Here is a 25507-nt window from a genome sequence, read left to right on the forward strand (position 1 = left end):
GTACCAAACATACATGGGACATCCCAGTTTCACCTACAATATTTGAAATCAGTTATTCAACCACCTTATGTGTGCTGAATTCCAAATGAACCCCCTATTCCCTAGCCACCCTTGCAGATCTAAGAGGATTGGATAGGTAGAAGCAATACGACAACATTTTCACTAGGCCAATCAGAAGGCAAGATGAAGGTATTACCATAATGCTTGTATCCATCCAATCCGCACAGATCTACAGGAGTAGTTGGGGAGTAGGGGCTAGAGAGTAAGAGCTAGGGGATAGTGAGTAAGGGCTAGGGAGTAGGGGCTAGAGTGTAAGAGCTAGGAAATAGTGAGTAAGGGCTAGGAGTAGGGTATAGGGGCTATGAAGTAAGAGCTAGGGAATAGTGAGTAAGGGCTAGGGAGTAGGGTATAGGGGCTATGAAGTAAGAGCTAGGAAATAGTGAGTAAGGGCTAGGGAGTAGGGTATAGGGGCTATAGAAGTAAGAGCTAGGAATAGTGAGTAAGGGCTAGGGAGTAGGGTATAGGGCTATGAAGTAAGAGCTAGGGAATAGTGAGTAAGGGCTAGGGTAGTAGGGGCTAGAGTGTAAGAGCTAGGAAATAGTGAGTAAGGGCTAGGGAGTAGGGGCTAGAGTGTAAGAGCTAGGGAATAGTGAGTAAGGGCTAGGGAGTAGGGTATAGGGGCTAGAGTGTAAGAGCTAGGGAATAGTGAGTAAGGGCTAGGGAGTAGGGTATAGGGGCTATGAAGTAAGAGCTAGGGAATAGTGAGTAAGGGCTAGGGAGTAGGGTATAGGGGCTATGAAGTAAGAGCTAGGGAATAGTGAGTAAGGGCTAGGGAGTAGGGTATAGGGGCTATGAAGTAAGAGCTAGGGAATAGTGAGTAAGGGCTAGGGAGTAGGGTATAGGGGCTATGAAGTAAGAACTAGGGAATAGTGAGTAAGGGCTAGGGAGCAGGGTATAGGGGCTATGAAGTAAGAGCTAGGGAATAGTGAGTAAGGGCTAGGGAGTAGGGTATAGGGGCTATGAAGTAAGAGCTAGGAATAGTGAGTAAGGGCTAGGGAGTAGGGTATAGGGGCTATGAAGTAAGAGCTAGGGAGTAGGGGAATAGTGAGTAAGGGCTAGGGAGTAGGGTATAGGGGCTATGAAGTAAGAGCTAGGGAATAGTGAGTAAGGGCTAGGGAGTAGGGTATAGGGGCTATGAAGTAAGAGCTAGGGAATAGTGAGTAAGGGCTAGGGAGTAGGGTATAGGGGCTATGAAGTAAGAGCTAGGGAATAGTGAGTAAGGGCTAGGGAGTAGGGTATAGGGGCTATGAAGTAAGAGCTAGGGAATAGTGAGTAAGGGCTAGGGAGTAGGGTATAGGGGCTATGAAGTAAGAGCTAGGGAATAGTGAGTAAGGGCTAGGGAGTAGGGTATAGGGGCTATGAAGTAAGAGCTAGGGAATAGTGAGTAAGGGCTAGGGAGTAGGGTATAGGGGCTATGAAGTAAGAGCTAGGGAATAGTGAGTAAGGGCTAGGGAGTAGGGTATAGGGGCTATGAAGTAAGAGCTAGGGAATAGGGTTGATTCTGAATGCAGCAGCAGTCTCCAGTCATAAGCTCTGTGATATGCCATGACTCCCCTCAGCAGAAAGGCTGTGTAGGCCTAGGGACACCATCTCTCTCTGGGCCTGACAGATGGCCTGGCGCTGCTCTCTGTCTGGGATGGCCCACGCTTTCTGAGCCTTATACAGTTCCTCCAGGCCCTCGTTGAAGCTCTGGACGACATGAGGTCAAAGGTCATATCATTTTGGGGGACCGTCATGTTATCACATATGAGGGCACTGTTTTGTAACAGAAAATGCAAACATTACAATCTTTGGTGTCCATAAATATAGCATGTCACAAACGGTGCCCCATAAATACTAAGCTGACATTCAGATTAAAAAAACTTTAATGTCCTCAAAGAGGCAATTCATCTTGCAGCAGTCATAAAATATATAACATCTAAAAAATATAAAATAAGCTGACATGTTGGGTTTAGACGTTTATGATCATTCTGTTTGTGAGTATGAATAAGGGTTGTTGTGTAGAGGTACTGATTAGGGCTGGGAATTGCCAGGGACCTCACCATACCATAATATCATGATACTTAGGTGCCAATATTTTATGTATTACGATTCTATATGTATTGTGATTCTCACGATTCTATATGTATTGTGATTCTCACGATTCTATATGTATTGTGATTCTAATGATTCTATATGTATTGTGATTCTCATGATTCTAAAATATATGTATTGTGATTCTAATGATTCTATATGTTATTGTGATTCTAATGATTCTATATGTATTGTGATTCTCATGATTCTATATGTATTGTGATTCTCATGATTCTATATGTATTGTGATTCTCATGATTCTATATGTATTGTGATTCTAATGATTCTATATGTATTGTGATTCTCATGATTCTATATGTATTGTGATTCTAATGATTCTATATGTATTGTGATTCTCATGATTCTATATGTATTGTGATTCTCACGATTCTATATGTATTGTGATTCTATATGTATTGTGATTCTCATGATTCTATATGTATTGTGATTCTCATGATTCTATATGTATTGTGATTCTCATGATTCTATACGTATTGTGATTCTCATGATTCAATATGTATTGTGATTCTATATGTATTGTGATTCTCATGATTCTATATGTATTGTGATTCTCATGATTCTATATGTATTGTGATTCTCATGATTCTATATGTATTGTGATTCTCACGATTCTATATGTATTGTGATTCTCATGATTCTATATGTATTGTGATTCTCATGATTCTATATGTATTGTGATTCTCATGATTCTATATGTATTGTGATTCTCATGATTCTATATGTATTGTGATTCTCATGATTCTATATGTATTGTGATTCTCACGATTCTATATGTATTGTGATTCTCACGATTCTATATGTATTGTGATTCTCATGATTCTATATGTATTGTGATTCTCATGATTCTATATGTATTGTGATTCTCATGATTCTATATGTATTGTGATTCTCACGATTCTATATGTATTGTGATTCTCACGATTCTATATGTATTGTGATTCTCATGATTCTATATGTATTGTGATTCTCATGATTCTATATGTATTGCTATTCGATACTGTGATTTTATTGCGATTCGATGTTCCAAACATATTGCTCACCATATGTCTGCTGCTGAGACGAGAGACAGACATGAGAAAACTAGTTTTGATGAGTCATGGAAATAAAAAGTGCTGAAAACAAATTGTTTCCCTAATAAATTGGCACCTTATTTAAAATGAAGATGGAGAACAAGCTATGAAGGAAACATACTGGAGTTTTAGTGCAGGAACAACCAACTAGCACAAATATAATATTGCGGTATTGTCAAAACGATACGTTATATCGTCAAAGATAATACCTCGATATTTATCTGTATCGACCCCCCCATCACTAGTACTGAAACAGATCCTTTAGGTACATTGAGGAATCTGGCCTCCTTGTCTTACCTTGAACTTGTCTTTAATCACCTGACAGTCTTTTTCTTTCAACTGAAGCCCGATGGTGATGACATATGAAGAATAGAAAAGGTGTGATTAGGTTTGAATAAAACAAGCAAATCCACTTAAAGGTAGATAGTGTAATTTGATACATCTCCTTTTTAATTTAATATACAGTATCAAAACATCTACCCTCACCTTGTCACCTGGCTTAAAGGTGGGCAGATTCTTTTCAGTCAGGCACTCGGTCACCTTCAACCAACTGCAACACACATTCACTGCACAGATCAGTCATGTTCAGTAGCATAATCATTCATTGGACTGCCCACAAGTCTGGAACCAACAAGCCTGAACAGCTTATACCCCCCAAGCCATAAGACTGCTAAATAGTAAAAAAAAGTTAACCAATAGGTACCAGGACTATCTCCATTGGCCCGTTTTGCATGAACTCTTTTGACTTATCTAATACACTGCTGTTAGTGTTTATTCTCTACCTCAATTACATCGTACCCCTGCACATCGACTTGGTACTGGTACCCGTATATACAGCCAAGTTATCGTTACTCATTGTGGATTTATTCCTCGTGTTATTATTTTCCTATTATTTCTCTCAGCAGTGTTGGGATGGTCCCGCAAGTAAACATTTCACTGTTCATCTACACCTGTTGTTTACGAAGCATGTAACAAATACATTGTATTCAAGTTGTAGCATAAGATACTTGATTTAATGTAGCATTGTCCCGTGTGAAGTAATGGTAATGCTTCACTTAAAGCCTGCAGTTATAATGCATTATGATGCAGTTATAATGGATTTTGATGCAGTTATAATGCATTATAACACTTGTCATGAGCATGTATGACCACCGTATAATCTATATTATAATATCATAAACCTAGGCAACAAACATGAGCTGGTAGATTAGTCAACCCACACCAGAGAGGGGGGAATTTGATTCAAAACATTACATTTCCAAGGGAAAGCAAGTGCCAGGATCTCACAGGAGATATGGGTGTTTTTAAAATATTCCAGAGTTGACAATATTAGCAGCATATCCAGAGGCCGAAAAGCTGAACAGATGAATATCATTTTGAGGAGGAAGTTACATTTAATGATTTACCGGACGTAAGGGCAGTATGCTAACCTGGTTACCAATCTGTTCCTGTCATCATTCCACTCATTGTCATGCAAAACATGTTTTAGCAATGACAGGGAATACAAAGAGTGGAATGTTAGCAGAAAAGGCTGTGGATTTCAGGCTAGCAGGAGGCAGCTAGTCTCTTCTAATAATACATAATGATCAGGACTAATGTTAGACAATGTTAGATTCCATCACTCCCTTCTTCCTCCTCTGGATTCCTGGTCCCTCACCTGTGCTGGTACACCTGCTTCTGTTGCTCAATCAGTTCCCCGTACTCAACCTCCGGATCCCTGCCGCTGGTTTTAACCACTTCAAACAGAGATGACCTGCAGGTAGATGTCCCTGTCATAGCTAGTCTGCCACCCCTGTGAGCTGTGACAAATTCACTTACAACCCTGAACTAAAGTACATGGAAAGTCAAAATGTAGGTCACTTTGAGTGATAATTTTGTTGTGTAGGCCCCCTAGTTTATATCTCAACCTTAGGGATCTCTAATGTCTCAAATGAAGATTTATTATAGTTCCGGACTGTTCTGGAACGCATTCTGGTAAACTGCATGACCAGATTCGTATTCATTAGGGCACGCCACAGAAAAAGTTTTAAAAATGTTTTGTAACTGAAAAATAAAATGTGCGTTTCTCATTTCTTAATTCCAGGTGGTCCCTCCCCTCCCTGTTTGACTGTTTTCTTCCATTTGTTGCCTAATAAACATTATCTTATAACTAATTTCTGTGCTCTATTCATCTGCTGTTCTACAAACCAATTTCTGCGTTCACGCAGAGCTGACTGTACAAATCACCTATCAGTAGCTGCAATTTGGCAGTACGCCCAGATCGTGTTTTGCGAACAAACTACCATGTTTTGAGAACAAACAAAAAAGATCTCAGTTTCAAGGTTTCAGCTTAGAGAGAAAGAGGCCTTGTGAGGTGTTGGTCTGTCACATGTTGTGAAACAGTATTGGTCTGTCACATGTTATGAAACAGTGTTGGTCTGTCACATGTTATGAAACAGTGTTGGTCTGTCACATGTTATGAACCAGTATTGGTCTGTCACATGTTGTGAAACAGTATTGGTCTGTCACATGTTATGAAACAGTGTTGGTCTGTCACATGTTATGAAACAGTATTGACCGGTCACATGAATGAAACAAGATGGTAATGATTAATGAATTATGCTAAATCATGCAAATATAACTTGTCTATGTATAGTCATATATAAGACAACTGCGGGGACTGCCCAGGCAGAGCACCTGATTGACATGTGTACAATGGTGCATTGAGTTGGTTGGAACCTCTCCAGCGCGCTGACAATAAACAATGGTTCATTTAAGATTGCTTTGAGTGTCCCTGTGTAAGAATTTTTTCACAACACCTTGTTCATTAATATGCAAGGCCTAATGCCAGACTCAAGCAATGGTTCATCCACACTGAATATTACAGCTAACACCCACTGAAATGTACAAAGGGCCTACTTCTTCATTGACTTGAGGATGTAGTTGTAGTTGTTGAGGAAGATGGCCCCGGAGCGTGGTCTCGTACACCTTGGCCTTACTCTGTAGGTTGTACTGGAGATGCTCCAGCACTTTACCTGGAAAAGGGAAATCATGAACATCATGTAAAACCACATAGCCACCACATGGTGGCAGTCAAGGCTCCTCATGTAAAACCACATAGCCACCACATGGGGGCAGTCAAGGCTCCTCATGTAAAACCACATAGCCACCACATGGGGGCAGTCAAGGCTCCTCATGTAAAACCACATAGCCACCACATGGTGGCAGTCAAGGCTCCTCATGTAAAACCACATAGCCACCACATGGGGGCAGTCAAGGCACTTGAACTAAACACCACCTGTGGCGATTCTGACTCACAATCAGGGGTGAAAGTAGATTATCCAGGACCTCAGTATCGAATTTACTTTCTTTGGAGCCAAAAGCCAGAAGCCAGCATATTGCCTTGGCAATGGCGTCCGCATGCTTCCCAGCCAAAACAGTTCGGAAAGTTTGTGCATATATTATGACAACATTTTGTGACGTTTTCTTCGTTTTTGTACTTGATGAGGTTTTTTTTTCAGTTGTTCGGGCACACACATTTTTTTCTTGAGGCAGGCTGAAGTCGGTGGCTGAGAAGTCTACCCCCTTCGTCTGTGATTGGTCAACAGTAGGGATTCTTCAGTAAAGTCTTTGTTGTCATACAATGAGAGACGACTCGTTTTATGCATATTTTTTCATTGAGAAACACTGCACCAAACATCTTAGAAGATGTAAAGCTGCGCAACTAAGATCTCTGCAGAAACGTGCAAATTAATGACATAATTCTTGAGCTATCTTAGATCAATTCTGAATAGAAATTTGGCTTGTCACCTAAAACACTCACAAACACAATCAAGAGCATCCTGTCGGGTTGTATCACCGCATAGTACGGAAACTGCTCCCCCCACAACCGTAAGGCTCTCCAGAGGGTGGTGCGGTCTGCACAACGCATCACCGGGGGCAAACTACCTGCCCTCCAGGACACCTACACCACCCGATGTCACAGAAAGGCCAAAAAGATCATCAAGGACAACAACCACCCGAGCCACTGCCTATTCACCCCGCTATCATCCAGAAGGCGAGGTCAGTACAGGTGCATCAAAGCTGGGACCGAGAGACTGAAAAACAGCTTGCTCTATCTCAAGGCTATCAGACTGTTAAACAGCCATCACTAACATGAAGAGGCTGCTGCCAACATACAGACTCAAATCTCTGGCCAATAAATGTAATAAATGGATTTAATAAAGGTATCACTAGTCACTTTAATAATGTCTACATGTCCTACATTACTCATCTCATATGTATATACTGTATTCTATACCACCTACTGCATCTGGCCTATGCCGCACAGCCATCGTTCATCCAGATTATCATCCATACATATTCTTATTCATCCCTTTACATGTGTGTGTATAAGGTAGTCGTTGTGAATTTGTTAGATATTACTGCACTGTCAGAACTAGCACAAGCATTTCGCTACACTCGCATTAACATCTGCTAACCATGTGTATATGACCAATAAAATTTGATTTGATTATTTTGAGGAATTATAAAGCTGTCCTCGGTGTCTCAAAATGGACAAACCATTCACTATTGCCACTTTTAAAATAATTTTTTAAGCGAGGTATGCGAGCCCACTCGACTTCGGCTAGCCGCCAGCTGAACTGAAGCATGCGGGCCTTCTTAAGACCAAACGGTTCAGCGTCTTGCCCTTGTCAAAGGTCATTCTGGATATTAGACACAGCCATGTTGAACACTCACAGACATAAGGACTCAGTGCTCTCTGATTGTCATTTCCCCTTGGACTCCTGACTGTCTGATGGCTGTTCTTCTGATTCATCTGCATCTGAGTGAACAAAACAATTCTATATCTACACATCTTATCTCAATGAGGAAAAACCAACCATCTAATAACCATCTAGTTTTGTAACCGAAAACTCAATCTAATAAACAAAAGAAACACTCCGTACCAGTGTCATGTTGAGCGTCCACCGAACACTACTGGACACCTCCATAGTTACTGTGTCACTGTCACATCATGAGGATAAGGGATGGACCGAACAGCATCTGCAAAGGACAGCAACTGGTGCAGGAATAGAATTGTCTGGAGACAGTAAGAGAACAATTAACATATTAGACATCTTTTAGTTAGGTCAGTTCAAATGGGATAAAAAATAAAAGACACTTTATTCTACATTGGTGAGAAACTGACATGTGTCTTCTGTCTGTATCCCATGATGCAAAAATATAAGGAAACAAACCCCTCTGGAACCAAAACACCCTTGTCCTTACACAAATCTAGATAAGCACATCGGCATTACTGATTCACTTAATTGAATGGAAACTGATGGAGAGGAAACATCAGAAAGAGAGCTGTTACATTGCTGTTGAATTCATGCACCGTTCCATCCTTGGACATACTCTCCCTATCAGGGTTGTTCTGTGAGAGAAAGGGGAAAGTACAATTTGGAGTTGAGTTTCTCAAAGCTTCCAGATCGTTTTAGTCATTGGAATGTACGCAATCACGGCCCAAAAAATAAATGATCTCAGTGCTATGAAGCTTTTGGGAAACTCACCCGCTTGTCTGTCTGATTAAATCATATCATTACAACGATCCAGTCAGAGGTTTCCTTGCTGGATGATGAAATGTTCTATATTTCAAAGTCCTTCCAACTAAAACAATCTTTGAATGGTTAGAATGTTGTACCTTGGCGGTGAGCAGAAAAGTCCATCAGTGCTCTGGCTGCCAGGGTCTTCATAGATGTAACGAGTTTGGAAAACTTGGCCAGGTGCCGCTTGTTGTGCACTGACAGGCAATATGAAACATGACATCACACAGTCAGCCATAATAATACAGTGGTGGACTAAAGTTTTCAGAATGACACAAATATTAATTTTCATAAAGTCTGCTGTCTCAGTGTCTTTAGATTTTTTTGTCAGATGTTACTATGGAATACTGAAGTATAATTACAAGCATTTCACAAGTGTCAAAGCTTTTATTGACAATTACATGAAGTTGATGCAAAGAGTCAATATTTGCAGTGTTGACCTTCGTTTTCAAGACCTCTGCAATCCGCCCTGGCATGCTGTCAATTAACTTCTGGGCCACATCCTGACTGATGGCAGCCCATTCTTGCATAATCAATGCTTGGAGTTTGTCAGAATTTGTGGGGTTTTGTTTGTCCACCCGCCTCTTGAGGATTGATCACAAGTTCTCAATGGGATTAAGGTCTGGGGAGTTTCCTGGCCATGGACCCAAAATATCGATGTTTTGTTCCCCGAGCCACTTAGTTATCACTTTTGCATTATGGCAAGGTGCTCCATCATGATGGAAAAGGCATTGTTCGTCACCAAACTGTTCCTGGATGGTTGGGAGAAGTTGCTCTCGGAGGATGTGTTGGTACCTTTCTTTATTCATGGCTGTGTTCTTAGGCAAAATTGTGAGTGAGTCCACTCCCTTGGCTGTGAAGCAACCCCACACATGAATGGTCTCAGGATGCTTTAATGTTGGCATGACACAGGACTGATGGTAGCACTCACCTTGTCTTCTCTGGACAAGCTTTTTCTGATGCCCCAAACAATCGGAAAGGGGATTCATCAGAGAAAATGACTTTGCCCCAGTCCTCAGCAGTCCAATCCCTGTACCTTTTGCAGAATATCAGTCTGTCCCCTGACCTTTTTTTCCTGGAGAGAAGTGGCTTCTTTGCTGCCCTTCTTGACACCAGGCCATCCTCCAAAAGTCTTTGCCTCACTGTGCGTGCAGATGCACTCACACCTGCCTGCTGCCATTCCTGAGCAAGTTCTGTACTGGTGGTGCCCCGATCCCGCAGCTGAATCAACTTTAGGAGACGGTCCTGGCGCTTGCTGGACTTTCTTAGGTGCTCTGAAGCCTTCTTAACTACAATTGAACCGCTCTCCTTGAAGTTCTTGATGATCCGATAAATGGTTGATTTAGGTGCAATCTTACTGGCAGCAATATCCTTGCCTGTGAAGCCCTTTTTTGTGCAAAGCAATGATGACGGAACGTGTTTCCTTGCATGTAACCATGGTAGACAGAGGAAGAACAATGATTCCAAGCACCACCCTCCTTTTGAAGCTTCCAGTCTGTTATTCGAACTCAGTAAACATGACAGAGTGATCTCCAGCCTTGTCCTGGTCAACACTCACACCTGTGTTAACGAGAGAATCACTGACATGATGTCAGCTGGTCCTTTTGTGGCAGGGCTGAAATGCAGTGGGAATTTTTGGGGGGGATTCAGTTCATTTGCATGGCAAAGAATCTGATCACTCTTCATAACATTCTGGAGTATATACAAATTGCCATCATACAAACTGAGGCAGCAGACTTCGTGAAAATTAATATTTGTGTCATTCTCAAAACTTTTGGCCACGACTGTACATTTCCCTCAGTATACTGACCCCAATTCCAGACAATTCAGGAACACTGAAATTCCAATTCTCTTCAATGCTTTTCAAGGAGGAAAGTCTGGAATTGGAATTTGGTTAAGTTTCTGAATTGACTGGAATTTAAATATAATTTACCCCAACCCTGACCCTGACTCCCCTGACCATGACACCCCTGACCCCACCCCTAAGCATGACCCCAACCATGATCACCCCCTGACCCCAAAACCACTGACCATGACACCTCCTGTCCCCAACCAAGACCCCGACCCTGACCCCCCTGAGCACACAACAACAGAGAGAAAGCTCAACTTACACTGTCCTCTCAGGATTATATGGCACCTTTAGTAACGTGTTAAACTCTTTGTCCTCCTCCAGGAGACGGCCCAGGACAGGTAACATGGCGACAAGGGCTGTGTAGTCGTGACGTGAACAGGCTCGTCTGACAGAGGACACGATGTTCTCCCCATTCTGGATCAGCTGGTTCAGAGCCACCTGAAGGAAATAAGATTACAATTACAAATTAGAACAACTTTATTGTCCACACAATGTGGACATTTGTCTTCGGCTTCACCACATAAAAACAGACAATAAACACCCTCATGAGCACATCCTTCTCAAGACCATTAAATAAACTCATAATCAAAGTACAAAAGTGCTGCAGTGCAAGATTATGTACATAACACCATGTACATAACACGCACATAACAGCATGTACATAACACGTACATAACATGTACATAACACGTACATAACAGCATGTACATAACAGCATGTACATAACAACATGTACATAACAGCATGTACATAACAGCACGTACATAGCACGTACATAACACCATGTACATAACACCATGTACATAACACCATGTACATAACACCATGTACATAACACCATGTACATAACAGCATGTACATAACACCACGTCCATAACGGCATGTACATAACAGCATGTACATAACAGCCTGTACATAACAGCATGTACATAACAGCATGTACATAACACGTACATAACATGTACATAATGACATCATTGGTCTAAAACTAGAATCATCAAGATACCCGACAGCCAGGAGTCCAAATAAATCCACATCACCGGTAGTGTAAGATGTAGAACCATGTGTATATATAACCATGATGGTTATACACCTGTAATGAGCTCCATTATGAAGAGCTCCCCATATGAAATGTTTGTTTGTTTTGTGAATCATCTGGCCACTGTGAAGCCTTATAATAGCCAAAAGCAAACATTCACAGTTGTGCAGACATTGACAATAAAGTTGTAATATTTTATTCATCACATTTTAATATCCTTCACTTCTGACCTGGATGAGAGTTTCAAAGGTATTGGAGCAGTTCAGAGGGAAGACTTTGGACACCATGGTGTATTCACTCTTGGCCAGGGACAAGAAGGCTGTGATGCAGGCCATGTAGGTCTCAATCTCAATGTGTAATATGCTGTCCCGCCCTAGTGACACAAGACAGGAGTGAAAGGGTGAGTGCCATGGAAATATCATTAACATTACATATCATCTATCTATAGTTTAATGAAAACTGTATTTAACCAGGGAGTACCTTGATATAAGGAATCCTTTATTCTACCAGGAAGTTTGATGTAGAGTCCTATATATAACCAGGAAGTACTTTGATATAAGAAATAAAGGGTAATTATTTTAGGGAAACCTGGATCCATGGTATGCTTAGTAATATGTTCACAAAGGAATGTGCAAATAGAAAAGCATCCCCTGTAACTGTGTCTACAGTGGCTTGTGAAAGTATTCACCCCTTGGCATTTCTCCTACTTTGTTGCCTTACAACCTGGAATTAAAATAGATGTTTTGGGAGTTTGTATAATTTGATTTATACAACATGCCTACCACTTTGAAGATGCTAAATATTTTTTCTTGTGACACAAACAAGAAAGAAGACAAAACAAACAATACTTCGTAGAGACACCTTTTGAAGCAATTACAGCTGCAAGTCTCTTGGGGTATGTCTCTATAAGCTTGGCACATCTAGCCACTGGGATTTTTGCCCATACTTCAAGGCAAAACTGACTAGCTATCTTTAAGTCACACCACAGATTCTCAATTGGATTGAGGTCTGGGCTTTGAGGTCTAGGCCATTCCAAAACATTTAAATGTTTCCCCTTAAATCAATTGAGTGTTGCTTTAGCAGTATGCTTAGTGTCATTGTCCTGCTGGAAGGTGAACCTCCATTCAATTCTGACCAGTTTCCCAGTCCCTGCCGATGAAAAACAGTGGTGTTCTTGAGGTGTTGGGTTTGTGCCAGACATAGCATTGTCCTTGATGGCCAAAAAGCAAAATTCTAGTCTCATCTGACCAGAGTACCTTCTTCCATATGTTTGGGGAACCTCCCACATGCCTTTTGGCGAACACCAAACGTTTGCTTATTTTTTTTTCTTTAAGCAATGGCTTTTTCTGACCCCTCTTCCGTAAAAGCCCAGCTCTGTGGAGTGTATGGACAGATACTCCAATCTCCACTGTGGAGCTTTGCAGCTCCTTCAGGGTTATCTTTGGTCTCTTTGTTGCCTCTCTGATTAATGCCATCCTTGCCTGGTCCATGAGTTTTGGTGGGCGGCCCTCTCTTGGCAGGTTTGTTGTGGTGCCATATTCTTTACATTTTTAACAATGGATTTAATGGTGCTCCGTGGGATGTTCAAAGTTTCAGATATTTTTTTATAACTCAACCCTGATCTGTACTTCTCCACAACTTTGTCCCTGACCTGTTTGGAGAGCTCCTTGGTCTTCATGGTGCAGCTTGCTTGGTGGTGCCCCTTGCTTAGTGGTGTTGCAGACTCTGGGGTCTTTCAGAACCGGTGTATATATACACTGAGATCATGTGACACCTAGATTGCACACAGGTGGACTTTACTTAACTAATTATGTGACTTCTGAAGGTAATTGGTTGCACCAGATCTTATTTAGGGGCTTTATAGCAAAGGGGGTGAATACATATGCACGCACCACTTTTCAGTTTTTTCTTTTTTTGAAACAATAAAAATAAAAAAATCACCAATTTGGAATATTTTGTGTATGTCCACTACATTAAATCGAAATCAAAATCCATTTCAATTACAGGTTGTAATGCAAAAAAAATTGAAAAACACCAAGGGGGATAAATACTTTTGCAAGGCACTGTATAACCATCATGAAGGTGGTGTGCAAGGTGGACTTTCATGACCTGTTTTTTTGTTCTTCTTGACGGCAGAATCCACACGCCTGCTCTGCAACACCGGGTAGAGGAGGTTCCTACTCTTGTGGTCCTTCAAACCCTTCATGGAGCAGTCCAACTGATTGGAGCGCACCATGGCGTAGTGGGCCTTGAGGTCTGTGTAACAATAACAGCACGACTGATTACCATGACCACTGATCAATGGAGCAACGGGTGTTTATGTTGTGCTGTTGGGATGCAGGTTCGAATCCTAGGTCCGCTGTGGCAGAGATAAACCGTGTTACAGATACACGAGCCCTAGAACATAAAGAAACAGAGACAACAAACATATAATAATACAATGAAGTGAAGGATAATTGTGCAGGGAGAGGTCAGGAAACCCCCAGAGGTGACATGTGGGAGGGTCTTGGCCCTCACCAAAACGTCAGTTCAGTTACGTATATTTAAGAAAGCTAATTGATACAGATACGCCTCCACCCTCTCAATAGAAGAGATGCCACCAAGGCTGCGTTTAACTTACCAAAGGCTGAGCTGGGCTTGGGTCTGAAGTATGGCAGGATGTAGGAGGTGGAAGCTGGGGGCTTGGGTTTGCAAGATGGGAAGGTATGGGAGGTGGAGTCTCTAGGCAGAAATGGGATGGACTCAAAGATGGTTGTCTAATATCGGGAATATTCAGTCTGCTGCACGGCTTCGAGGTGGATACCTTGGTGAAAGAGCTACTGGATTCCAGTTTTCCAAGGGAGTCTAGTGATGGATTCTTGTCTAGTGATGGCTTTCTGTCCAGGGACAGCGTTTTGAATTTACCAAATGACTTCAGGCCGATCATCTTGGTGAACAGGCTGTTTGCTTTCAGTTTTCCAAGAGAGTCCATTGATGGCTTGTTTTCTATTGATGGCTTTCTGCCTAGAGACTGTGTTTTAAGTTTGGAGCAGTAGGACTTATTGGTGAAAAAGCTGCTGGGCTCCAGTTTTCCCAGAGAGTGGTGGGATGGGTTTCTTTCCAGTGACCGTGTTTTGAATTTGCTGGCAGAGACTCTCCTCTTAGCTGTCAGATCTGCATCCTCACCTGGATTAACACTGACATCATTAGCATCCTCACCTGGATTAATACTGACATCATTAGCATCCTCATCTGGATTAACACTGACATCATTAGCATCCTCATCTGGATTAACACTGACATCATTAACATTTGCTGCACTCTGCCTTTAACATCAGGGTTTGGTTCAGAGGGACAAGCAAATAGTTATTTTTTCCTAAAGAACACGACCCAAGAATCCACTGAATTATGTGGTTAAACTTTACACCAGGGTTGGGATCAATTTCATTTAGAAAGTTTTAAAAAACAAATTCCAATTGCAAATTTTCCTCACTGAAAAGCATTGAAGTGAATTGGAATTTCAGTGTACTTCTGGAATTTACTGGAATTGACCCCAACCCTGGTTTACAACATGGACAAGAATGCTGAGAGTAGGGACCTCCTCCTGTTCGTGACAGACATACTACAGGTGAACAGGCAGTACCACTACCTTACCTACAGTATCAGCCAGGTGGAGATGGGCAGCACCACTACCTTACCTATCAGCCAGGTGGAGATGGAGATGATGTCCTGAAGCCTAGTTTGGGGTATGAGTTGTACCTCCTCCACTCCGCCTGCAGACCCATTCAGTGACTTTTTGTCCAGGACATCCAGGATTCTGACTGTCTGCACTGGCTTGCTGTAGCGCCCCAACAGGACTTGGAACTCGGACTCCAGCTGTGACTTGGCACTCTCTAAACGACCTCTCTGCAAAAACAGATAGAGTAGTATTGGGGTCAATTCCATTTCAAACCCAGTCAATTTAGAAAGTAAACCAAATGTCAGTTCCTATTCCAAATGTTCCTCATTGAAAAGCATTGAAGAGAATTGAAATGAGAATTTTAGAGGACTTCCTGAAATGACTGGAATTGAACCCAACTGTGGTTTAGAGATCTTAGTTTACTACCACACCCGTTCAAAGGCACTTAAATATTGTTTCTTGCCTTTTACCCTCTGAATGGCACACATACACAATCCATGTCTAGCTTGTCTCAAGGCTTAAAAATCCTTCTTTAACCTGTCACCCCCCTTCATCTACACTGATTGAAGTGGATTTAAGAAGTGACATCAATAAAGGATCGTAGCTTTCACCTGGTCAGTCTATGGCAAGGACAGAGCAGGGGTTCATGTTTTGTACACTCAGTGTGTGCTGTACGTTCAAATCGGAGGAACTAACAGTTATTGGATATAGTGATTTAAATCTAACAGTTGGATAGTGACTATGAAGTGATTTAAATCTAACAGTTATTGGATAGTGTCTATATAGTGATTTAAATCTAACAGTTATTGGATAGTGTCTGTAGTGATTTAAATCTAACAGTTATTGGATAGTGTCTATATAGTGATTTAAATCTAACAGTTACTGGATAGTGTCTGTAGTGATTTAAATCTAACAGTTATTGGATAGTGTCTGTAGTGATTTAAATCTAACAGTTATTGGATAGTGTCTATATAGTGATTTAAATCTAACAGTTATTGGATAGTGTCTATATAGTGATTTAAATCTAACAGTTATTGGATAGTGTCTGTAGTGATTTAAATCTAACAGTTATTGGATAGTGTCTATATAGTGATTTAAATCTAACAGTTACTGGATAGTGACTGTAGTGATTTAAGATTTAATAGCGACCATATCTTCTAGTAAAATAAGGCATCTTGTGATTAATGAGCACCCTTTCACTGAAGCGAAGCATACTCTATTCTCTTGTCCAACTGTTTGATAGTATTCATACTTCTACAAAGAGAACCTGGCTTGATTGAATTAGAGATGGCAACAGAAATACATGAAGACAGTGTTACCAGCATATTCAGTTCAGGCCCGTCCGGGTCTTCCTGTTGAAAGTACTCCTCTGCTTTCTTGAGTCGGTGAACACAGGCTAGATAGTCAGAAAGTCTTCCTGTAGGCCTTTGTACATACAGAAATTATCAGTTGATCAGTCATGTATTTGACACACATAGTTGACACAAATATGACTATTCTCCCTCTCCTTCTCCCTTGACCCATACTGAACGTCTATTAACAGAACATCATACTGAACCTCTATTAACAGAACATCATACTGAACCTCTATTAACAGAACATCATACTGAACGTCTATTAACAGAACATCATACTGAACGTCTATTAACAGAACATCATACTGAACCTCTATTAACAGAACATCATACTGAACGTCTATTAACAGAACATACTGAACCTCTATTAACAGAACATCATACTGAACCTCTATTAACAGATCATACTGAACCTCTATTAACAGAACATCATACTGAACGTCTATTAACAGAACATCACACCGCACCTCTATTAACAGAACATCATACTGAACCTCTATTAACAGAACATCACACCGCACCTCTATTAACAGAACATCATACTGAACGTCTATTAACAGAACATCATACTGAACCTCAATTAACAGAACATCAGTAGTACTCTTTTCACTCTCTCGTGGTTTCTCAATACGAACTGTGCTGGCTTGGATCATTGTCCTTTTCCAGTATAATTCCAGCAACTAAATGTAATCTAACCAGGCCAGTGCAGGCCAACTCCACACAGTATTGTGAATAGGGTATACGAGGTCAAATATGGGGCTTGTGTGAGTGTTACATCGTTCTCCCTACTCTCACCCCTGTATGATGACCTTGTCTGTGTCTCGGACGGCTTGGTAATGGCTGATGGCATCGTCCAGGTAGAATAATGTCTTCTGCGTTGTCCCCTTCAGCTGCAGTAGGTTCTGTGTGCTGTCGTGCATGGGAATGACCGAGTTCTCCAGGTGCTCCAAACGGCCCTCCAACGACGAGAGAATGGACACCTAGGACACCACACCTTGAGCTACACTGTCTCACGTTAAAGCTTGCATAGAACTGAAGCTATCTTAAGACATGGCATTTGAACTCTACTTCATTTGCAATTCAAAACATTAACTCACCAATACGTTTTAGCTAATAATATTCTGTAAGAACTCAAGTAGTAGCACATTTGAGGTGTGGTACTCAGTTCCAGTGAGCTCCGGCCCATTTCAAGCACTGATTTAATTCATATCTGTGACACAGTAACTTTAGTTGAACACAAGTCAGGTAGCTAACAGTTAGCTAGCTTAGGTAAGAGGATTCAAGTTCTTTGATTTCAGATTAATCTTACCATGCCTTCAGTCAGCTGATCACTTCTTTTGAGGCTGTCGCTAACGAATGTCAGCAGATCTTGATCCTTGAGAAGAAAACGGATTGGTAGCTAGCTAGTTTCATCTAATTTGGCTAACGTTAGCTCTCCTTACATATTATTGTCGCATTTAATGAGGCTACAGTGAGTTCTCATACAAATAGTCAAAACGTTAGTAAGTCTACTACTCTAGCAAGCAATGTCATATAATATTTGGACAGACATGTGAAGTGTTCACTAGCCATTGTGTGGTCTGAATGACACCCTAAACCCAGGCATGTTACTAGATACAAGCTACAGCTGCTAACGTTAGTCCTAGTTCATGGATGATAACTTGATTTGCTAACGCTAGCTACTGTAACTAGCCAGCGAGCCTAACGTTACCCGTTTGAGCTTCTCCTCAATCTTCTCTCTCCACAAATATGTTTCATCTGTCGCAGTCATTCTGTTAACAATTATCTTTTTAGGTATAACTTAACTATTTTATTGTCAAGCATTTGTAAAACAGTTCACCCCCTGCCAGGTAAATGAGTTAGCCAACTGAACCACAGGTTAATTAAAAGGGTTGTTGATGGTTAGTCAAGTGGCTTCTGCTTCTTTGCGCCAAACTTCCAAGGACAAATTCCATTGGCTGCATTTAGTGTGGACATTGCATGATATTATTACAACTCACTTGACTCACACACTTTTGTTTTTTATTCATTCACCCAGACATTTTATGTAAATATAATATTTACAAATGTCTTATATTACAATCAGCAGTTATCAATCATTAACAAGGTTGTATTTTGAATAGTTAGCAGGAAAACAAATGAAACAAACATACAAAGAAAACTAGTAGTCTCTTAGTTTTATACTACATCGTTTGTAGGACTCGGTGGGAAACAACCCCGTGCCCTCAGAATAGAGAGATGCCTTCCACCTGTTCAACAGGAATTAAGAAAATAACAGTAGCCTATGCCTCAGTTAAAGCAAGGCAAGATCCTCTTGATAACATAAAATATTACATTAGCAGAAATGCTAATGTTTCTTCTCTCTGCACATCCACCTCTAAGGTCCCTGTTTGGCCATTGCCTATATAAAGAAAACAAACATGAATGTTTAGATGGCAGAAATATCATATATTATCACAGACAAAAGTAGTCCATGTTGCAACTGAACCCGATCTCAAATGGGAAATATAATTGTAGTCGAAATTAAAAATGAGTTGGTGTTTATTATCCTCCAAATTGCTACCTATGAGCTGAAATGTCTAATATGGTCTGTTTTTAAATAAGAACTATATACCTGTTTGAAGAACTGGCTGCCAAGGTAGTTGGTTGCCATGCTCCTCAAGTTGGTCTTCCCGCCTACTTTGCATCGCACATATCCATACAGGTTGGCCCACTGCAATGCCACACCCATGATCACCACTGCCTGCAAGGGGACATGACATAAAAATGCAATGCGTTGTGATTATTTATGTTTCTTTGAGAACCCAAAACAATGCATGTATCTGTTTATGTTAAATCATATAGCTAGCTTCATACTAGGTTTGACATATTAATTATCGGGTGGGAAATTAGAGATGTCTAAATTCAAATGGAGAAAGGAAAGGTACTGAACCCACCAGCCACTTAAACTTGAAGGAGAAGAGAGTACTGAACACAAAGATGACCCAGAGGACTGGACACACAACCAGACCCAGCCAGAAGATCTGTGATTCAGAGTTGGTTGGAACTTTTCTACTGGTTGCCTACAGAGAGAGTTGGGAAAATTAAGCACGTGTCTACAGAAGTCTTAGTTGTTGCAATTCTTTCAGTCGTAGACTCTGTGCTTTGTTTAATTGATTGAACAGTCTGATTTTTATATACTGTTTTTGGGGGGTGCAATTTTCATATAAGCCCTCTTGGATTTCCAAACGCACCTGGTTGTTTATCGGCACTGTTTGTCTTTCACTTGTATTTTGTGGGTGCGAATAAATAAATGAAAACTAAACTAATAGACAGGCACAACTACAACTCCACTCAGCCTGTTACCAACCCTTAGTAACCTTCTTGACCAGATACAATGCTATTTTACAGTAAACAAATTGTCTGAGAGAAATTGATAAAAATATTGTGGGGGCTGTTTTGTTAGACTTCAGTGCGGCTTTGACATTATTGATCATAGTCGGCTGCTGGAAAACATATGTGTTATGGCTTTACACCCCTGCTACATTGTGGATAAAGAGTTACTTGTCTAACAGAACACAGAGGGTGTTCTTTAATGGAAGCCTCTCCAACATAATCCAAGTAGAATCAGGAATTCCCCAGGGCAGCTGTTTAGGCCCCTTACTTTTTTCAATCTTTACTAATGACATGCCGCTGTCTTTGAGTAAAGCCAGTGTGTCTATGTATGAGGATGACTCAACACGTCAGCTACTACGGCAACTGAAATGACTGCAACACATAACAAAGAGCTGCAGCTAGTTTCAGAACAGGTGGCAAGGAATAACTTAGTCCTAAATAGTTCTAAAACTAAAAGCATTGTATTTGGGACAAATCAATCCTAAACCTCAACTAAACCTTGTAATGAATAATGTGGAAATTGAGGTGACTAAACTGCTGCAGTAACCCTGGATTGTAAACTGTCATGGTCAAAACATAGTGATACAACAGTAGCTAAGATGGGGAGAAGTCTGTCCATAATAAAGTGCTGTTCTGACTTCTTAACACTATCAACAAGGCAGCTCATACAGGCCTTAGTTTTGTCACACCTGGACTACTGTTCAATAGTGTAGTCAGGTGCCACAACGAGGGACTTTGGAAAATTACAATTGGCTCAGATCAGGGCAACATGCCTGGCCCTTGGATGTACACGGGGAGCTAACATTAATGATATGCATGTAAATCTCTCATGGCTCAAAGTGCGTGAGAGATTGACTTCATCACTACTTGTTGTTGTAAGAAGTGTTGACAAGCTGAATGTACCGATCTTTCTGTTTAAACTACTAGCACACAGCTCAGACACCTATGGATACCCCACAAGACATGCCACCAGAGGGTCTCTTCACAATCCCCAAGTCCAGAACAGAATATGGAGGCGCACAGTACTACATAAAGCCATGACTACATGGAACTCTATTCCACATCAGGTAACTTATGCAAGCAGTAGAATCAGACTTTTTTTTTTTAAATAGATAAAAATACACCTTATGGAACTGTGAAGAGACACACAAATGTACAGACACACACATACAACTACTAGCACATACGTATATTGTAATATGGTATTATACATTTTGTATTGTAGATATGTAGTGGTTACATGATGTACTGTTTTATATGTAAGTGCCTTAATGTGTTTGGACCCCAGGCAGAGTAGCAGCTGCATTGGCAGCAGCTAATGGGGAGCCGTAATAAATACAAATACAGTCATGGACTATACTGCAACCGTACTGGTCTGGACTCAAACACCCAGTGGCTCTGTCCATCCTCATCCACCTGGTTCCACCACCTGAGGCCCACCATCAACCTGCCAGACACATTCTGAGAAAGAAACACAATGGGATCACTGACCAACTGGACCTATAAAACAAAGGCAACTTTGACCCTTTTCACACTACTCTGTCAAGCTGTGCTAGCCTGGCCTGGTTGCACATCCAACAATCGCTGGAAACATGTGGGAAAGGGCATTGTGAAAATAAAATATCCAGACCAACACGATAGTGTGAAAAGGGTATGACAAAATAAAGTTGTACCACGTCAAACTGTGACAACCCACCCACCTTGACTGTCCAGAAGTCACATGAAAGGAGGAGGATGATGGTGACCATACAGACGATGAAACTACTGCTCAGGATTTCACACAGTAGGTAGACTAAGATGGCACTGGTGCGGAAGAAGAGATGGAAGAACGTGGCCAGGGGATGCCTAAAACAAGAGCAGGTTTTGATCACACACACACGCGAGAGAGAGAGAGAGAGAGGAATAGTTCACAAACAATATCTCTTATTCTGGTGATCAGAATAGCTGATCCGGGTGGAAATGAAAATATCTGTTTGTTCTGTTACTCCTCATCAATTAGTGAATCAACTTCCAAAACGCACTTGATTTCTGATTTCTTCTGTCTGGTGGCAGTGGGGGGCATCATCATCATCGTCACCAAAGAGTGGAGCATCCGCTCCCGTGAATCCTTTCAAGAAATAAATGAGCTGTCAAACAAGGCTCACTTTGAGGTGGCTAACGTTACTTAGATAGCTACTACTGTACAGCTAAATGACATGACGGTGAGTGACACACTAATTAGATAGCTCTGGGGTCATTTGTGCATTCTAGCTAAATAGTTCGGTTTAAAACATTACAAAGGTTAATCTATTCAAATAATTGCATATAAACGTAGCTAGCTAAAAGAACAAGTTATGAGCAAGCTAGTTAGCTAGGTAAGGCTCACTGGAAGTTAGGCAACACAAAGTTCAAGAAAAACGCCATGAGAGCAACTTGAACAGTAAAGCGTTACCAGGCATAGTGTCATCAATAGTTAAAGATATAAAACAACTTATTTGTTTGAAAATAGTAAGAGATCTCACCAGTCTCATCTTCTTTGACACTCACTTCCGGATGACGTGTAAAAAATAAACATGCTTGTATGAAGGACCCCACTCATAGGTGCAGAATAAGTTGCCTGGTTGCAACTTTGTAAAGATCTGAACCAGAGATTTGAAAATCTAATGATGTGAAATGTGATATCACTAATTGTATGAATTAAATTAATTAATTAATTAAAAAACATATTCATGGCGATATCTTTACCTCGAACATAACTTACTGCTTGTGATTAGACTGATCATTTTCAGGTCTTTAATTTGTAATGGTTTCATTTCATACCCACCTTGATCATCTGCAAAGCGTCTCACCCCAAGAAAAGAATCCATCACCAATATGTATATCGCCCACACGACCCTATATCAGATGTGCGTTCAATTGTTGCAGAACGATTAGTTCTGAACAACACGTTTCTCCAAAACGTCATTGAACAGACTTTGAGGTATGTTTGCGCCAATGACTGGAAATATGAAGGTTTGCTTCCATTTGGTGGGTGTGGCTTGAAGCAAATGAGTGACGTTTTTAAAGGGCAGTGGACATGCCGACAGTGTTTCCCAACACACAACCCCTCCCTGGTTTTTCAACTGGTCGTTCAGTACAGAAATGTTTCTGTTCAATTGAACGTTCGAGAACGTTAAAACATACTGAACGCAGCCCAGGGTTTCCTTAAACTGTTCAGGTGTGCACATTTGGTTTTTGCCCTAGCACTACAATGCTGATTAAATTAATCAACGTTTGATGATGAGTTAGTTATTTTAAATCAGCTGTGTAGTGCTAGTGCAAAAACAAAATGTGCACACAGGAGGGGCTCCCAGGACCGAGTTTTGGGAAACTTCTGCCTTAAATGACTGGTCGCAATCACAAAATATATGGATGGGAACAGTTTGACAAATCTTTTATTTTTATTTTTACATAGAATGTTTAGATTTAACATTGATGAGTTCGCAATGACTTTTTTAAAATTTCAATTCCACCGCTGGTCACAAGAAACATCACTATAGCGGCTTTTACTTTTACTGTAGATGCACATTTTAACACTATACAGTTTTCACTGTGACAGTTTTTAGGCATAAAGGCTATGAAAAGGTGTAGGCCTAAATCAAATCACTTTTCTTTCATAGAGACATCTACACTGTTATTTTTGGGGGTGTTATTGCTGCGGCTGCAGCAGCAGTTAATCTTTGACCAAGCTGGTGACCAGCCGGTAAAGATGAGTCAACCAGAGATCATCAACTTCATAATCTGGGAACCTGTGCACTCACTCCCTCATGTGACAGTCACACTGCCAGAGACAAAGGTCACCCCGTACTTCATCCACTTCTGTCAGAAGCATTCAGGATGCCAAAAAACACCAGCCGTGTTTCTTCTCCTCGGTCTCTGTCTGTTCGGGGCAGCTGACGCCCTGTACAAGCAGTGGATACCCGACACTAACTATGAAAACAAGACCAACTGGGACAAAGGGTCCGTGCCCTGCGGTAATGACATAGTGCAGTTCTCGGCTCAGAGGAAAGTGTCTGTGTATGTGGAGACGGTCCACTCTGTCCAGGAGATCCAGCTACCGGTGGACGGAGAGTTCATCCTTCCCTCGGGGGGCGGCTTCACGGTCAGTAATGGAGGGGACCCCGGTTGCGGGGCCGGCGTCACTGCCCAGTTCAAAGATGCAGAGTCTCTGCAGTGGTTCGACCCGGCGCTGTGGCAGGCGGCAGAGTCTTTAGACGACCTGGAGAAAGGTCGCTTCCTGTTCTCGGTACACGAGGAGAGCGTACCCTGCCAGTATGACAATGTGTTGTTCCGCGCTGGCTCCTCGTTCCGCGTGGACACTACCTCCAACCAGCCCAGCGTCCCTGTCCAGAGTGTGTCCGTTCTGGGGAAGAAGTTCAGCAGCAGCTCGGAGTTCACCCATTATCTGGGGTCACACTCTGGCCGGCTGCAGTTCCACGGAACCTCATCCCCCCAGCGTCGGGGCTTCTGGCTGCAGTGATGCCTCTGGCTGTGACTGTGGGAACTCTGCGAATCACAACAGGATCTGCGGCACTGTGACATGCGCTCCTATGAGCTGTAAGAAGCCACTGTACCCCATAGGACACTGCTGTGACGTGTGCAGCGCCATCGTCACCATCCAGTATTCCTCAGGCTTCATCCTTGAGTCTTATCGGAATCGACTGCAGCACCTCTTCCTTGGTCTGCCCTCGTACCAGTCCATTCAGCTAGGCATGTCCAAGGTGCTCAAATCTCAGTATTTCCTCGGGGTGATCCCACGTGCGGCTGCAGCTGAGATCCAGATCGTGCTCCTGGATGGGGAGTCTGGTGCGGTGGCAGAGGCCCTGGCTCGGGACATATTGAAGGACGTCCAAGCCCAAGGCTCAAACCTGGGCATAACCGGGGCTGAGTTCCAGGCCTCTTCTGGGGCCACCAGTGGTGACGGGGCAGGGGACAACGCAGGAGTTGTGGTGGGAGCCGTGTTCGGCATCCTGATAGTAGTCATTGGTCTCCCCCTCCTGGCTGTCCTCTTCCGCAGAGGCGTCATAAAAATGCCAACCATGCCCACCATCTCCATCCCTTCTCTGAGCAGCTTAAGGAGAAGCCAGGAGGAGATAGGGGAGTTCACGACCACGGCTTTGAAAACCCCATCTTCGACAAGCCCACCATGATGCCCGAAGTACCAGGTATCTATGACTGAAGCCGCCAACTTATCTCCTGACGTCGTCAGGTGTGCATTTTGTTAACTTGCGATGATGAGAACGAGACCTCAATCGATTTCTCTGCCTGAGACTGTGTGTCATGGTATCTGTAAATATTTTCGGTACATTCTTATGAGAATCATTTTACGTGTTGTAATGTATCAAATCAAATGTATTTATATAGCCCTTCGTACATCAGCTGATATCTCAAAGTGCTGTACAGAAACCCAGCCTAAAAC

General features: G+C 41.8%; 1 protein-coding gene and 2 pseudogenes across 1 annotated transcript; 1 reads left to right on the forward strand and 2 right to left on the reverse strand.

Annotated features, from left to right (window-relative positions):
* Positions 1–1584: 1584 nt before the first annotated feature.
* Positions 1585–18712, reverse strand: LOC112239683 (exocyst complex component 7-like). Its single transcript, XM_042316635.1, has 17 exons — positions 18407–18712; positions 18005–18070; positions 17491–17675; positions 16660–16765; positions 15360–15567; positions 14486–14847; positions 14303–14438; positions 13792–13938; positions 11913–12055; positions 10929–11081; positions 10857–10866; positions 8890–8988; positions 6123–6238; positions 4882–5051; positions 3711–3774; positions 3522–3563; positions 1585–1749 (listed from the first exon to the last, which is right to left on the reverse strand). Exons 1-17 carry the CDS (start codon positions 18464–18466, stop codon positions 1585–1587), a joined length of 2232 nt encoding a protein of 743 aa, XP_042172569.1. The 5' UTR covers positions 18467–18712.
* A 143-nt stretch (positions 18713–18855) lies between these two features.
* On the reverse strand, positions 18856–22508 carry LOC121845383 (annotated as a pseudogene).
* Positions 22509–23710: 1202 nt separating this feature from the next.
* LOC121845384 lies at positions 23711–25323 on the forward strand (annotated as a pseudogene).
* The last annotated feature ends 184 nt before the right edge of the window (positions 25324–25507 follow it).

The sequence above is a fragment of the Oncorhynchus tshawytscha genome, unplaced genomic scaffold (assembly GCF_018296145.1).
Source record: "Oncorhynchus tshawytscha isolate Ot180627B unplaced genomic scaffold, Otsh_v2.0 Un_contig_12287_pilon_pilon, whole genome shotgun sequence".
NCBI classification, from domain to species: Eukaryota; Metazoa; Chordata; class Actinopteri; order Salmoniformes; family Salmonidae; genus Oncorhynchus; species Oncorhynchus tshawytscha.

Bases quoted from the DNA above. Each gene is read 5' to 3' on its own strand.
- LOC112239683 (XM_042316635.1), bottom strand. From the start codon at position 18,466: ATGACTGCGACAGATGAAACATATTTGTGGAGAGAGAAGATTGAGGAG. The intron at 17,676-18,004 runs GTAAGATTAATC...GTGGTGTCCTAG, and splicing joins ATCAGCTGACTGAAGGCATG to GTGTCCATTCTCTCGTCGTT. The intron at 3,564-3,710 runs GTGAGGGTAGAT...ATCGGGCTTCAG, and splicing joins CCTTTAAGCCAGGTGACAAG to TTGAAAGAAAAAGACTGTCA.